Source organism: Macaca fascicularis, chromosome 1, assembly GCF_037993035.2.
Source record: "Macaca fascicularis isolate 582-1 chromosome 1, T2T-MFA8v1.1".
Taxonomy (NCBI): domain Eukaryota; kingdom Metazoa; phylum Chordata; class Mammalia; order Primates; family Cercopithecidae; genus Macaca; species Macaca fascicularis.
The window spans coordinates 232,266,954-232,282,908 of NC_088375.1; the positions used below are offsets into that span (position 1 = coordinate 232,266,954).

Consider the following 15,955-nt stretch of genomic DNA (forward strand, 5'->3'; position numbering starts at 1 on the left):
CCTGGTGGGGCTCGGGGAAGGGGAGCACCAGTGGCCCCTCTGCCTGGCTGAGTTGGGGAAGTGATGACAGCGGTTCCTGTGGCCGCCCACGATCCCTGCCAGTGCAGGAACATGATGAGGGCAGAGCAACTCCCCAGAACTTCCCCAGCACCCCAGGATTCCGGCCTCCGGGCCTCATGCCCACCTTCCCAAGGGCCCTGCCTAGGTGCAAGGCAGCCAGGGATGAGACGGAACACCCCGACAGCAGCACTCATCCGGGTGGTGGGCTGGGCGGGCCCCTTGGGCAGCAGCATGTGGTGGAGCCTCACGGGGCAGGACACTCCTTGACCTTGGCCACGGGGTGGGCCACACCCACTCCCATTGTTGGGGCAGCAGAGGATGAGCTGCAGCACAGGCCTCTGGAGGCCCAACCAGCACCCCAGCCTCTCCAGGGTACGGCCTTTCTGGAACCACCATCCTCCAAGACTGCAGGCAGAGCAGCCCCCAGGGTCGGGGGGCCGGCGGCCCGGGGTTAGGGTCTGTGCCCTGAGGAGCAGGCTTTGCAGCCCACTCTGGGAGCCCATCCAGCTCAGCCCTCTGAGGACGGGCCAGGTCTTTTCTTGGGGTGTCCTTTGGGCCTGGCAAAGGCTCTGACAGACACCTGGTGTCGCACAGGAGGCTGAGCGAGCGGGAGGCCCGTGCATGCTGGTGAGCACGTTTATTGGAACCACGTTCGGGAGTTTACAGAGGCTTAGGCCTGGTGCAGAGGGCAGCATGGTCGCAGCAAGGCAGATGCAGCCTTCAAGGCGAGGCCCAGGTAGCATCCTGAGCAGCCCTGGTGCCTCACAAGCACCCCAGCCTGTGCCGTGGCCAGGTCAGCTGCATCTCCCAGGGCAGGCTCAGGACAGGTGTGCACAGATGCACACCACACACACCCGGGGCGAAAAGCCAGGTAAAAATGGAAAGGGATTTGGTATCATTTTAATGTTATAAGTTTTGCTTCTAAAAATTTAAATATTTCTGTATGGATCGATCCTAAAACACCGGAAAATCTGCCTGGCGGGGCCAGCCTCGACCCCCTCCTGTGGGCCCCAGGCCGGCAGCTTCAGCCTTTCCTCCCCCGGGAGCAGGGGCAGGAGGGAGGCAGGGGCCAAGGGGACACAGGGCAGCCAGGGACACAGTTTTGGGGGCCTGGCTGCCCTGTTTCCTGAGCAAACAACACGCCCACCCCTGTCCTGGGCCTCCAGAGCCCCCAGGTTCCCACCACTGAGGTGTCAGAGGCGGAGCAGGACCCGGTTTTCCGCGGCCGCGGGTGCTGACCCAGGGGCTCCCTTGGAGGGTGCTGGCGCATCCACACCGCCCTCGTGGCCCACGGAGCAGGCGCCCTCGGGGGTGCCCCGCTCCTCCTCTGGGGGTCCCTGCCGGCCCAGGTCCTGTAGTCTCTGCTGCCGCTCCTGGGCCTGGCGGGCCCGACTGGCAATGGCACGCACACGGCTCTGGCTGCGGGAGGAGGAGCGCCGCAGAAAACCGGGGCCCCCCGCCACCCCCTCCCCAGCCGGGCCCAGGCTGGTGGGTGACGTGATGTCTCCTGCCTGCTGGAAGACCGTGAGCCAGCGCAGCTGCTCCGTCAGGGCGTCCCGTCTCACCCCTGGCCCCGACACCCGCCGTGTCCCTCCCGGGAGGCCCAGGCTGTGGCTCAGGCTGCGGGAGCCGCCCTCAAAGCTAGGGGCAAAGTCATCAGCAGTGAGGTCCCCCAGGCTCTTGGACTTGGCAGCCACGGGGCAGTCCTGCAGGCCCACCAGGGAGAGGCAGCCCCAGGGCGGCCGGAGCGGGAGGCCAGGCATCCGTGGGGCCAGGGGCCTGGGCCGCAGTTCGTCAGGCGTGGGAGGCCGCTGGCCCGCAGCCCGCAGGTTGGGGTTGGATTTGCTTTTGGTCACAGGTGGCAGGTCTGGGCGGGCAGCTGAAGCTGAGTGGGGCCTGGGGGGCAGGCGTCCCACATGGGCTCCGAGGAGGCTTTCACGACTGCGGCCCAGGCCCAGGCTGGGCAGGGAGAGGTCAATGACAGTGTCGCTAGACGACATGCTGGAGGAGGAGGAAACACTGTCTCGGTGGCCACATGGCTCCAGCCGCTGCCACAGCCGGTCACCGGCCGTGGCATCGAAGTATACGGCAGGGGCTGGAAAGGGACCAGCCAGGGGCCGCCATCCTCCCAGGGGCTCTGTGGGCACCTGACCCTCACTCTTCACCCTTCTAATCACGGGCAGGTGGCCCGGGGTCCGGGGCTGGCTCCTGCCGTCCGACTGGCTGCTGGGGGCCCCCTCGTATGCCCCGCTGGGACGCTTGCCATTGCACGGCCGAGGCCTGCTGTCTCGGTGTTCCTCAGTGTCCTCTGGGGGGCTTGTCACATCGGCTCCCGGTCCTGTTGGGTATGGGGGCCGTTCCTGAGAAGAGCTGGTGGGGACTGCCGCTGGTGGCGTGGGGCCAGGGCCTGGGGCGGGCTCCTCGGCAATGGTTTCCAGGCTGCACGGTGGAGGGAGCGGCCGCTGCGTGGAGAGGGGGCGGGTGTCTGTGGGGAGGTAGGGGAGTGAGAGCGAGAGAGCCAGAGGGAGAAGCAGAAGAGAGAAAGAGAGGAAGACAGGGAGAGAGGCGGAGAGGAGTTGAGTCAGGGTGGTGTCCCCAGTACCCTGTGCCGAGGGTCGCCGGGCCCAGCTCCCACCCCGAGGCATCCCCCGGGCGCGGCACACTCAGTGTCCCCACCCTGCTGCTGGTGAGGCCCAGTCCATGCCCTGTGCCACACATGGGGCCCTCCTGGGGCTGGGACAGCACGGGACAGCAGGGCTGGGCCCCGTTACCTGTCGCTCGCCGCTCTCAGTTCCTAACTACGGAGGCAGCGTGGGTGGGGGCAGAAAGGAAAGCTTGGTCAGGGGGTCTGGAGGGGCAGGGTGGTATGGGGTGGGCTCCGTGTATGTCCCTCCCTCAGGGCCCAGGGAATCCACTCCACACAGCACTCGGCAAGCTCCAGGCGTCCCAGGGACGTAGGAGACACCCAGCAGCTGCACTACCTGCCCACATCAGACTTCCCAGGAGGGACCCCTGGAGCCTGCCCTGGAGGGCGGTGGGAATGGGATGGGACGTGGCCCCCAGTCCCAGGAAGGGCATCAGTCGCCAGCCGCCCGGGAGGTGAGTTTGAGGAAGCGCCCAGTCAGAGGGGCCCAGCATGTCAGGCCACGCTCCTGGCCCCGGACCCTCAGCAAGAGCAGCTAGTTCTTTCCAGCCTGTCGGGCCTCAAACCAGCTCCACCCCAAGTCCCAGGGCCTCAAGGTCAGACAGGAGGGCTGGGGCTACTGGCCACAGGCAAGCCAAGGGAGCAGAGTGCCACGGAAACAGTGCCACGGAGACAGAGCCACGAGCACACGAGACGATGCCGTCTACACAGAAGCAGCAGCAGGTGACCCAGGCCCAGCCATGCCAGGGGCGTGCGGGAGGACCGCGCAGGGCAGGAGGGCTTACCGGTGGAGAACATGGGGGATTTACTCCTGATCTCCTCCAGCTTTTGAGCAAACAAGGCACTCATCTCTCCCTGCAGGGCCCCCGGTTGCCTGCAGGCACCCTCAGGCCAGTGGGGGGACCTTTCAGGGATGCCCGGGCTGTCTGGGCTGCTGGAGTCCGAGGAGCCGCTACCGCCTGGACCCTGCCTCCAGGCCCCGGGACCCTTGGGTGCCTCTCTGCTTCTCCCTGCGATAGCTTGAGGGTCCAGGCCGCAGCAGGGGGCCCCCAGTGAGTCAGCCCGGGCCCGGGGCTGCTGGCGGATGGCTGCCTGCGTGCTCGCGAGCCCCGGGCTGGGTGGCCGCTCCCTCTGCAGGCCCTCGGTGTTCACGCCGGCGCAGGATCCCACCACACACTTCATGCATGTGGCGGCCATCCCAGCAGCCCCGGGGCCGTCCAGGGCGCGCAGGGGCCGCACTCGCACAGGGCTCTTCTCTGTCACTGAAGCTGGTGCCTTACCTCGGGGGCTGCCGCTGCCGGGCCCCTCCTGGGCTGGGGCTTCCAGAGCAGGTCTGGGGCTGGGGGGCACCATGTCATCCGCCACCCCCTGGGAGCCTGTGTCCTGAGTGCCCAGGACCAGCTCCGGGAAGCCCTTGCGGCCCGGCTTCTGGCTCTTGGTTGGGGCGCTGGCTGTGCGCCGCAGGAGCCTCTGGCTAACGGAGGGCCGGGCCAGGGGCCGCCCAGCAGCATGACTGTCCAGTGAGCCGGGCTTTGGGCCTCGGAGGAAGAGGCCTTTTAGGCCCAGAGCCTGCTTGACCTGCAAGAGAAGGAACCTGCATAGCTGTTGCCAGGGGTCCCAGCCCAGCTGCAGCTGCACCCCCAGGGCCAGCTTTCCAGACCGTGCCACAGACGTGTCTCGGTCCGAGGGGCCAGGCCACCTCAGGCTGGGGGCGTGTGGACACACCTGGGCCTTCAGGAGCAGGGTCCCTAGGGCATTCTGCCTGGGACAGTGGCTGCTACAGATCTAAGTACAGATGGCCCACCCCACCCTCCTGGGCATGTGGGGCCTGTGAGGGGCATGGAGAGAAGGTCCTTCCTCCGGAGGAAAGACCTCAAGTCCCAGCCTGGCCCACCACAGCCTGCACCTGCTCAGAGACCTGCAGCCCCATCGCTGGCAGGGGACACTGGTGTGGCACTCCCTGGTTGCGTGTGCCCCTCTCTCAGGCAGGAGTAGCTGGTCTACAGCAGGAGTAACCAGGTGCAGTGGGAGGCCTGCTCGCCCAGCCCACGTCCTGCTCACTCTCATGGTGATACTCCTGCCCTGGGAAGTACCACCTCTTCCAGGAAACCTTCCTGAATTCCCCCAGGCAGCCTTTTCTGGTCTCGCCCTGCCCTCTGCTCATGTGAACCCCCAAGGCCCACAACTGGCTTGCTGACCCCTGAACCCTGCCAAGATGGGCTCAGGCTCCTGGCCCACCAGTACCTGGCCACAGCCAATCTTCCTGGACAGCTAGGTCCAGGCGGTCCCTGCCTGAGCAGAACAGCTGCTGAGAGGGAGGCAGCTGCATCTCCAGGGTGCAGAGGCCAGAGGGGCCCTCACATGCCAGATGCCCCCAAGACCGGCAGCACCCACTGTGCCCCCATGATGAGCCGTGCTTGTGCACAGAGCGGCCCAGGCCCAGCAGGTGGGTCACCTCCCTGCAGGGCGCCTCTGGGCAGATGCGTTCAGATGGCCAGCACTTGAATCAGCTTCCTGATTCAAGATTCCAAATCCACGCATTTGGTCACAGTGGCTGGGAAGCCATTTAGAAGCAGATCCGGGATTCCAGCTCGGAGCACCGGCCTCAGGGGTGCCCTCATCCCAGGCACTGGGCATGGTTGGCAAGGACAGGGAAGGAGCGGGAGGGGAACTCAGAACCAGCAGCCTGAGGGTCCGACAGGGGGGCAGGAGAGAGAAGGAGGGGGATAGGAGGGGCACAGCGGGGGCTCCAGCGGGCTCCCCACCAGGGAAGGGGCTGAGGGAGGGGAGGGAGGATTGAGGGAGAGGAGGAGAGGGGAGGCCAGTGAGAAGGCGGCCACCCAGCTGAACCCTGGATCTGCCTCGTAAATGCCACTCTGGCTGGGGATGGCCAGGGCCCCCAGAGCCATGTCATGATCCACGTCACAAGAGCGACAGTCCCCAAATGCTACCAGGAATCACGGATGCTAATGGGGCATGGCCTGGGCATGCAGGGGTGGCGGGCCGCACTGTCCCGCGCACCGGGTACCTTCAAGGCTCCTAACAGAGCTGGGCTTCTAAAGGTAGAGACTGAGGCCATAGAGAAGCCGACTGCAAGACCAAAGAGACAGAGGGAGCAGGTGAGGCAGCCACAGCAGCGGCCTGGGGAGCCCTGCGGCCTGGGGGAGCCCTGCGGCCTGGGGAGCCCTGCGGCCTGGGGGAGCCCTGCGGCCTGGGGGAGCCCTGCGGCCTGGGGAGCCCTGCGGCCTGGGGGAGCCCTGCGGCCTGGGGAGCCCTGCGGCCTGGGGGAGCCCTGCGGCCTGGGGAGCCCTGCGGCCTGGGGGAGCCCTGCGGCCTGGGGGAGCCCTGCGGCCTGGGGGACGAGGAACAGATGGGTGTATAGACAGCAGAGGCCGGATGGCACTTCTGGGCCCAAGAGCACGGCAGGAGAGTCAGCACTGGGCTTGGGCAGGCCCCTCGTGCTGTGTGAGCAGGGTCCTCCAAGGGCCAACTGCAACCAGCAGGACCCAGAGGGCACTGGGCCTCGGCTGAGAACCAGGGCATCCGGCTCTGCAGGGCAGCAGGGCCGGCACCAGCACCCCTTCCTGCGGAAGCCGAGTCCCCACTCTGACCTGGGGCAGGGGACAGACATGCTGGGTGTGGAGTGACAGGCAAACCGGGGCAGCTGCCTTCCATGTGACAGCAGGAAGTAGAGGGGTAGGGGGTGAGAGAGGGGAGGGGGCACCACTCAGTCCCTGCTGAGAAGCCAGATGGCAGCACTGTGGGGGTGGAGCCTGCGAGGCCGGCGGGGCAAGGCCCAGAGCACTTGGGACCCGCCCTGCCGGAGATGCCCACAGCCAGCCCTGGGGTCAGAGGTGGGCACTGGTGGCTCAGGAGCCAGACCCCCACAGCACCCCCTCTTGCAGGTAGAGGAGCAGAGGCCCGGGGAGGGGACCCTAGGCCTCACTGCCTGAGTTCAGGACCCAGCCCTGGGGACACATGGGGGTGCATAGGACAAGGGGCTGGTGCGGCCCCTCCCCACGATGGCTGGTGGCAGGGGGTGATACTCACCTTACCACTGATGTCACTGACAGCCACGTGCACGAAGATGGAGGCCTCTTCTATCCCCTCCAGGTACACGTGCCTGTAGCCTGGAGCAGTGTGGGTCAGCAGGGTCATGAGGTCACAGCCTCCCGAGGCCCCCACCTGCTCTGTCCCCCACTCTACTCAAAGGTCCCAAGACCCCAAATACAGCCGACAAACCCAGGCCTGGGACCTCTGCCTCCCATGGGCCCAGCACTACCCCCACCTCCTCCAGGAAGCCCACTGGCATTGCACCAGCCTGCAGGGACCTCTTCCTGGGGGTGGCCCCTCCCCCACAGGCCGTGCCCCCCGCCCCCCGACCCGCAGGTCCCCAGGCTGGCTCTTGTCCTGTCCTCAGCCCTCTTCCTGGGGGTGACCTCTCCCGCACAGGCTATGTCCCCATCAGACCCACAGAGCCCCAGGCTGGCTCTTCTCCTGTCCTCAGCTCCTGTCTCTGGTGCCAGATGCAGGCCCGCCCACACAGGCACCAACTCGCAGGGGAAACAGTGCCTGCCCTGCCTGGGGGCCCGCAGCCAGTGCGGGGGGCACCGTGTCCACACCTGCCCACCTGGCATCATGCTGCTGAAGGCCAGCGTCCTCTGGCCAATGAAGTCACGCCCGATGGGGTCGTGGTCCCAGACGAGGAAGCGGACCAGCGCGATCTCCGGCATGTGCACTGTGAACACCAGGGTCTCCTCCCAGGTGGGGTTGAACCCTGGGGAAGCAGCGCCAGGAGGAGTGTCCCGTGGGCAGGGCCCGGCCCAGCACCACTCCAGCCTGGAGCCCCGGCCCACACCACTCCCAATGCCGCTCCCGGTGCCGCTCCCGGGACTGCCCACCTAGAGGGGAGCGGCACCCAGGACTGTCACCGAGGGAGGCCTGGGCAGAGCACCCGGGCACACCAGGTAGCCCCAACCCTCCCCCTCAGACTTCCATCACCAGCGTGACAGAGCCACGGCTGAGCCTCACCGTTGTCATCCACCACGCGGGTCTGCTCCCTGCTGCAGTCCACAGGGAGCCCGATGATCTCCACCTCCACAAAGGGGTCGATGATCTGGGACACAGGAGTGGGGCTGGCTTCAGGGCCCATCACGATGCCCGGCCCACTCCCCACTCCCACCTGCCTGTGCAGGGCTGGCCCCCACCTCCCCGCGGTCCCCCAGCATGGAGTCGCGCGGCTTGGGGAGCTGCTGGCCACTGATGATCCGGAGCACCAGCTGCTTCTTGAGCTGCCCGGGCAGGGGGTCCTCCGAGTTGGGGTTGAACACACCTAAGGGAATGCCGGGCAGGTGGTCAGTGGCCCAGCCCTCAGCAAGCCCCCTACTCGCTGGGGCATGGCTGCCCCTCCCCGGCCCCCACATAGGAGACTGCAGCCAGTGCCAGGTGGAGGGAGGGAGGCAGCAGTCCGGGGGGGCACCTCGGGGGGGCAGGTGCGCCTGGCCCAGTATGGATCACCTTTGTGGCCACCGCAGCACGTGGGACAGAGCCCATGCCTCCCACGGCTGAGCGGAGGAGGTCACACAGCTTCTGGGGTTGGGTCTGGGTCCCTGGGGGTTTGAGGGGTGGGGTCTCTGGTGACAGTGCCCTGGGGCCCGGTCAGGCTGAGAACTCCGAGGAGGGCAAGCCAAGGGCAGAGGTGGAAGTGGCCGGTCCACAGCAGTAGCCAGGTCCAGCGGAAGGTCCACTCGCCCGTCCCCTGTCCTGCCCACTCCCATGGTGATACTCCTGCCAGGGCCACAGGGGGACCAAGCTAGAAGTCATCCACAGCAGACAAAACAGAGGTGTCTGAGAGCTGGGAGGAGGTTCCCTCCAACACCCAGCCCAGACCCAGGTCCTGAGACCCACAGAGGGGCCAGGCACAGAGGGCTGGGTCGCTGGCACTGGGCCCCCCTCAGACAAGTCCTGCCATGAATCTCACATGGGGCCCAGGCTCCCCAATTCTCCATCCCTGGATTCCGGGCAGAGCTGGGCCCTTCTTTGCAACCCTAGCAAGGAGGGTTTCCCCACCCACCTCCCCAGCATCCTGGGAGCTTCGTCCCAACCTGACCCTCCAGGGGACTCTGCCAAAGCCGCCCCCACCCCCTTGCTAGCCCGTGGGGCTCCGATCTCCGTTCTGGGGACACCCAGGAGGCCCATCCGAGCCCTGAGCATCCGAGCGCCTCACCCTGGCACATGCACTCGGGCTTGAGTACGTAGCCGCAGCCACCGTTGGCGCTGAACTTGGCTCGGTTGAGCTGCAGCATCCGCCCCTCTGACTGGTAGTTCAGGGCAACTGTGAGGGGGACACAAGGCTGCCCCGGTCAGCACCCGACCTTCCAGGGGTGTCCCCCACCCACCTGCCACCACACACTAGCCTCCCCTGCACAGCTGCCGCGGATCTGCTGTCTGCCGCTCGTTCACCCAATATGAATGGGACGCTGAGGCTCGCACCTGTGCAGAACTGAGGCCAGCACATCCTGGAGGAACGTTCCTGGAGCTGGCGCAGCCAGCCTCGCAGGCAGGTGTCCCTGGGAGTACGTGGACAGGCCTGCATCATCGCTCCCACATCCCCCTGAGGCTTGAAGGACCCTGCCCCAGTGCTAGCCTGGTGTCAGTGGCAGCCTGGTGTCAGTGCTAGCCTGGTGTCAGTGGCAGCCTGGTGTCAGTGGCAGCCTGGTGTCAGTGCTAGGCTGGTGTCAGTGGCAGCCTGGTGTCAGTGGCAGCCTGGTATCGGCAGCACGCCACGGAGGTGTGGAGGCTCCAAGGGCAAGAGAGCTTGGACAGAACCAAGGCCCCAGCAGGTCCCCTGCTCACCGCTTGGGCTCCAGGGACCATCTGAGCCGAGCCCTCCCACCACGCCCAGTGCGCCACGCCCGCACCCACCCATTTGGCAGCCGGCATTCCAGAAGGGCTGAGGGTTGTAGTTGCTGGAGTCCACGCGGTAGGAGGAGGGGTAGATGCGGGAGAGCTGGTGCTGGTTGAAGCGCAGGTACTGCGCCGGCTTCTGCTGCAAAATCTGGTGGGCCTTGGTCTCGCTGAAGGACGACACCTGCCAGCTGGACACCGCTGTGGCACCGGTGACCGGTCGTCAGACTGCGAGTCCTCGACCTCGCCCGGCGCCCAGCAGCATAGCAGGGATTGGGGACAGGGAGGCCTCCACCTGTGCCAGGTCCCTGAGCCACTCACCCTCCATCTCTATGTCGTGGGTGGCCACGGACTTGGTGTACTTCACCAGGTCAGAGAGGGCCCGGGACAGCTTCATGGTCTTCTTCTGCCGGGTCGTCCTGTGGCAGGTACAGGGTGTCAGAACCCCTCCCATCCAGGGCCAGCCTGGCACCCAGCTCCGTGAGACGGGCTCCAGGACTCAGGCAGGTTCATTAATTCACGCAGCGGGCCCTGAACCCTGAGAGACAGACCCCAGACTGGGCTGCAGGCTGCGGAAACCCGAGTGCCAGGCAGGATGTGGGCTGGCTCGGAGCTACCGGCAGAGGCAAAGGCTCCAGACACTGTGTGCGGTGGAGGATGATGTGGTCTGCCAAGCGTGGCAGGTGTGGGGGCTTCTGGAAGGTTCTGAGCAGGGGAGAGCTGGGGTCAGGGCCTGGGTCTGGACCAGAATCACTATGTGGAGAGGAGGCCGGGGTCCAAGGGGGCCTCCGTGTCACCCAGGTGGCAGCAGCGCGTGTGGATCAGGTGTGTGCTGAGGGCAGAGCCCGGCTGGCACGTGGGACCCGGGACTGGACAGGAGGGGGCTGCACCCAGGCGAGGGGCACAGAGGAACCGCTGGGGGATGGAAGTGAGGGGAGACGGCAATAGGAGGGAGTGGGCAGCACGGGGGAGCCCAGGGTTGGGGAGGGGCGGAAGCTCCTTCTGGGCTTGTAGGTTTGAGATCCCAAAGAGACTCCAGACAGTGGTGAGGGAAGCCTCAGACACAGGGGCCCGGGCCTTGAATTCAGCCTGACTGGACGGGAAGTGGGGGAGCCACTTCATGGCAGGCATTTGATGCCCCCTGGGGAGGGCATGAGGCTGGAGGCCTCATAGGAGGAGGTGAGGACCAAGGGCCGACAGCCCAGCAGCACCCAGGCCTGTGGGGACCTGGGACCTCCAGCCACCTGCTCGGCCACCCCTGCCCCCACTGCTCGCAGCCACCAGCCTGCCCTGCACACCACACTCCCCACCACTTCCCACTGCTTCCAGGGGCCAAGAAGGGGGTGGGTCCTGCCCGGCTCGGGGTTGTCCCTGGTGGGGTCACCACAGAGAAGGGGCTGGCTGGGCCAGGCTCCCAGGAGCGTACAGGGCCTCCCCATGGGGCAGGGCACCTACCCTCGGCTCTGACCTCCCGGGGAGTCCTGGCCCTCATCTCCTTCCTCCATGCTGGCCGCCTTCTTCAGCTTGCTGCCCTTCTTCTGTGTGGGGGGCAGAGGCATGAGCTGTAGGGCCCCTGGCCCAGGTCAGGCCTTGGCGAAGCTAGGGCGTTGGGGAGGGCCTGTCCTCCAGGGTCCCCGGTGGCCCACGCAGCCTCCCATGTCCATCCCGCCTGGCTGGGCCTGCCAAAGCCTCCTCAGTGCCCTCCCAATCTGGGCTCCGGCGGACACCCAGGGCAGCCACAGGGCACCTGAGCTTGGGACAAGGGCCAGTGTGGGCCAGAGAAGGGATGTGAGCCAGCGAGGCACCTGCTCCCACCAGCTCCAAGCCCAGGCTCCTGGCCCAGTCCCTGGCACCTGCAGCCGATAGCTCAGCCCGACTCAGAAGGGATCCTGCAAGCCAGGCTGGGAACCCTGGGGGCTGGGAACCCTGGGGGCTGGGGCAGGGCCCACTGGGGCACTGGGAGCAGGGAGAACACTGGGCCCAGACGGGGACCCTGGCCTGGGAGCTGCGCCGGACCTTGCGCCTGGAGAAGCTTCCCACGACGAGGCGCCCGTTGCGTCTGCTGGCCCCGGCATCCTCCCCAGACTCCACGTCCTCTTCAGCCTTGCTCTGAGTCCAAGGGAGAGACAGGGACATGGTGAGCCCAGCCTTGAACCAGGCAGGGAGGCCGGGACAGCTCCCTGGTCGCCACAGGAGGCCCTCCTGGAGGAGGTGGGCTTGAGCCAGGTCTGAAGTAAGGCAGACGGGGGAGGAGAGGGCAGGGCGGGGACAGGTTGGGGAGCCCGGTGGCCGCCGTTCCCAGTCCGCCCTGGCGCAGAGCCAGCTGCTGAGAAGAAGCAGCCTGGAAGGCAGGCCCCGGTGGAAACATGTGCTCACACCTGCCTCAGCGTCTCTCATGCGTTATTTTAAACTCATTAAGTTCGGAATCTTTTTTCCCCACCAGTGGTGACTACATAATAACTGCATTTGTGTGTCTGGAATATTCCTCGGCCAGGCCTGCTTGCGTAACCCTTTTACGAGCGTTCCGTGGCCCTGCCGCCCTGACCTGTTTCCATAACGCGCAGGTACCTCGTCATCAGACAGACAGCTCCAGTGGGCGTTCCCTGAGGCGGGCCGTAAACCAGGGAACCCCAGGAAGCCACTGTGAGCCTTCCTACCACTGTGTAAGCAGCAGGCACATCCGGGGCTCCCCTGCTTGCCCCCTGCTGAACCCCGGGCCACATCACCAACTGCTCATTCATCCCAAAGCTCATTCCCAATGGAACCAGCAGAGCCTGTGCTGCCACTTGACCCCTGCAGCCCCCTCCACAGACACCCCCAAAACATGGCCCGGCTGTGCTCAGGAGGGGCTCCCATGCACATCCTGTCCCCCACCAAGGGTGGGGGCTGCTTTCTTCGAAACACCGCGAAGCCCTGGGCTTGCAGCAGGGGTCCCTGTTAGAGAGGAACTTCCGCCAGAAGTGGACACAGCACCCACCCGTGGCCGTGCCCCTGTAGACGCCCACCCCTCTGGACACAACCCTGCAACACCCACAACACGCCCCTGCACACACGCCCTCCTACACCCGCGGATGCTCCCACACTGCTGCAAAGAGGCCACTGCAGCTCTCACGACCACAGACTCGGCGCTCAGCCACGCCGCAGCAAACCGCTCCTACTGCTCCCCGCTCTCACCAGCCTGGACCTGTGCCTGCCTGGACACTCCCTCACCGGACGCATCGGAAATCAGGACACATTGCGCCCGCAGGCCCCATGCCAGGCGGGCCTCTGTCCTGTTGACACGGCCGGGGAGCTCCCGCCAGCCTCCCTGTGCTCTGGTACCATGGCCCGGAGGTGTGGCCTGCCCCTCCTTCACCCTCACAGGGAGCCAGGATGGGATTGGACGGCCCTTCCCACAGCCCAGAGTGGCCGCGGGGCCTTCCCATCACCAGGCTGCACTGGCCGGAGCCCGAGGCCCCGCGTGCACCGCAGCAGGAGGCTTCCGGGTTGTCCAGGTCCACACGGCTCTCAGACGTGCTCGTCTCTCTCCACCTCCAGAAAAGCCAGCCCCGGTTTCCTCTTAATTTATTGACGCCACAGCTGCCGGGAGAGGCGCCAGGAGCTGGATTCACAGTGCGCCTGGAGCCAGTCGGGGCCACCACACTTCACAGCTCCTTAAACATCCCCAAAACGCCGCAGTGACCCAGAGCCACGAGTGACTGTAAATCCAGGCATGACCGAGGAGAGGCACGCACTGACCCAGGAGACAGACGGCCAGACACAGCCCGTACTGCATGGCCAGACCTGCTGTCACCCCTGGGACTCCCAAACAGAGGAGACAGCAAGACCCGACCATGCTCCAAGGGGCAGCAGAAGGCCCAGGAGGCGAGGGGGCCTGGAGGGTAGTGGAGGGTCTCAGCCGCCCCCCAGCCCTGCCTCTGTCGGGGAGGCTGGGTGCTGGGCCCCAAGGGGGTGCTCAGGGAAGGGTGCCTGCCGGGCGAGGCTGTTGGCAGTACAAGCACTCACTGGGTTGTGCCCAGCTGTCTGGGGGTGGGTGCCCTCCTTACCCATCCGGCTTCTCTCCCCAAGATACCCATTCCTGCTCCCGGGCCTCAGGGACGCATGAGTAGAGGCCTTACGTCCTCAAGGTTCATGGGCAGAGGGGACACCGGCTGGCCCAGGGGGACAGAGAGGCACAGGTGTCCCTCGGTGGGATTTGCCATTCCCACGACCCCCAGCGCACAGACACCCCCTTCACCTGGGCCACGCGCCCAGTGAGCTCCAGGACTGAATGCATCCCGGCCTGGCCTTGGCATCAGCTCCGCCCCTCTCCTGTGCTAAAGGCTCTGGGACCTTTCTGGGGTGTGTGTCCACACCCAGCAGGGAGTGTCTCTCATCAGGGTGGGATTCCCGCTCCTTCCGCAACCTTAGTGGCTGTGCCTGAGCCCCTCCTCCTCCTGCAGGAAGCCGTCCCTGAGCACAGAACCCCCAGCAGCAGCTCAGACATGAGGTCTGCAGGAGACCACTTTCCTGGACCTGCAGACGCATCTCCAGGTTTTGCACAGGCCCAGCTGGCTGCCCAGCGGAGCCACAGATGGCCACTCTCCCCCACCTAGACACCTTGGGATAAAAATAAAGGAATGCCTGTCAGCTCGGGCCCCGCAAGAGCCACCTGCACAGGGCATGTTCCTCGAGCTCTCCTGTGGTGTCAGCTGTGCCGAGTGCTCTGAGGACCGTGGGCGGAAACGCAAACACCTGAGTCTAAAAATACTGGTCCTGGAAGGGGACACAGCACCCCCACTTGGCCAGGGAGAAGTCACCTTCCCACCCTCTCCAAGGGTTAGGAAAACAGCAAGGTCCCTGCAGGGACAGGCAGAACAAGCCAGTGCCACAGGGCACAGTAGGGCTCTCCAGGCACCAGGAGACTGTCCCCAGCACAGGCGCCCACCAGCACTGTCACCCTGTGGAGGGTCTGTAGGGCCCACCCACGCTCCCCACTCGGTCCCACCCACAGCAGGACTGCAGGATCTGCCGGCCACAGCTCCTGGCTCCTTTGAGATCTGCAAGGAGGCTCTGTGACCACAGGACCCGGCCCGCCCTGCCTGTCACCTCTCACCCCACACACACTCCACTGTGTCTGCCATGACAGCCCCTGAGGGCCATTCGCTCCACGTGGAAGCTTCCCCACGTGGCCACAGGCAGCTCCAGGCGGGGTGTGGGGGGCTGGGCAGGGAAGGCCGTCAATTCCCCACAGCGGGGCGGCTCCCACGACTGACTGGGTTTTGAGACCCCGCTGGTAGGTGGGTATGGATCATGCAGGTGTATGTGCAGAGGTGTGTACAGAGGTGTGCTTGTGTGCAGATTTGTGTGTGCACAGGTGTGAGTGCACACCTGGAGGTGTGTGCGCACAGACCCATACGTTCGGGAGCCCTGGCTGGCCCACAGGCTGGCTGTCGGGGAGACCTGTTGGCATCAGGGGTGTCACCTTTTTGGCCTCTACCTTGCGTCCGAGCTTTCCAGATGGGGACAGTGTGGAGACGGAGAAGTCATTGGGGTCCTCACAGTCCCGAATCTTCGACTCCTTGATGAGGGAATCCAGTTTCCTCTTAGCAATGTTTTCTACACGCTTTCGATTGGTGGATGCCTGCAGGAGCCAGAGGCCGGCCTGTTGGCATCTGCCCCAGCCCTGTGAGCAGTGGCAGTGACAACCCGCAGGGTCACAGCACTCTGCCCACCCCAGGCTCACGGAAGGCGTGAGTCACTTCGGGGCCTGCAGGCAGCTACAGGCAGGACAGGAACCCAGGCCCACCTGACTCCTCCAGCAGCACGAGGCTGCCCTCAGCAGAATGTGTGTGGCTTCTGGCCCCGTGGCCTGAGAGGTCAGTGTGCCAGCAGGCGGCACAGGGTCTGGAGTCCCACCACTGGCCGCCATGTGCCTCAGAAGATGGCAGGGCCAGGGGCAAACTTCAGGGTGGCCTCTGAGCTGGGCTGGATGCCCTTCCCTGCCAGTGCAGCCCCTCGGGTGCCCCTGATGAACTTGGAATCCTTGAGGGCAGGGCCTGGGCCTTGGGTGTCATATGCCCCTGGTGCCCGGTTGGAGTGGGCACAGAGCCGGGAGCACCGTGGAGCTGGCTTTGCCGTCACACAGGCCACACAGAGGCCTGCGCTGCACATCCCAGGCAGGAAGAGTGCTGCTGCCTCAGGACTTTCTAAAATGGTTGGCCGCGTGACCAGGAACACGCCACACAATTATCTTCCCATGCACGGCCCCTCTGGGAGCAACGGCCTTCGCTGCCTCGCAGCAGCAGCCCCAGAGCAGTGTCCAGAGGAGAGGAGATCGGCGCCCCCGAGCCCAGCACCTCACAA

At 65.8% G+C, this 15,955-nt stretch overlaps 1 protein-coding gene across 1 annotated transcript in view; it reads right to left on the reverse strand.

The window, feature by feature from the left end:
- Nucleotides 1-682: 682 nt before the first annotated feature.
- Nucleotides 683-15,955, reverse strand: part of PLCH2 (phospholipase C eta 2) — a 61,290-nt gene continuing 46,017 nt past the window's right edge. The window contains exons 11-22 of the mRNA XM_045388184.2: nt 15,090-15,233; nt 11,627-11,719; nt 11,066-11,148; nt 9,932-10,029; nt 9,629-9,811; nt 8,931-9,038; nt 7,912-8,036; nt 7,736-7,820; nt 7,335-7,481; nt 6,755-6,834; nt 3,985-4,282; nt 683-2,545 (exon numbers count right to left, since the gene is read on the reverse strand). Of these exons, the coding sequence (XP_045244119.2) occupies nt 1,254-2,545; nt 3,985-4,282; nt 6,755-6,834; nt 7,335-7,481; nt 7,736-7,820; nt 7,912-8,036; nt 8,931-9,038; nt 9,629-9,811; nt 9,932-10,029; nt 11,066-11,148; nt 11,627-11,719; nt 15,090-15,233 (2,736 nt within the window). The 3' untranslated portion in view covers nt 683-1,253. The remainder of the gene's footprint in view (nt 2,546-3,984; nt 4,283-6,754; nt 6,835-7,334; nt 7,482-7,735; nt 7,821-7,911; nt 8,037-8,930; nt 9,039-9,628; nt 9,812-9,931; nt 10,030-11,065; nt 11,149-11,626; nt 11,720-15,089; nt 15,234-15,955) is intronic.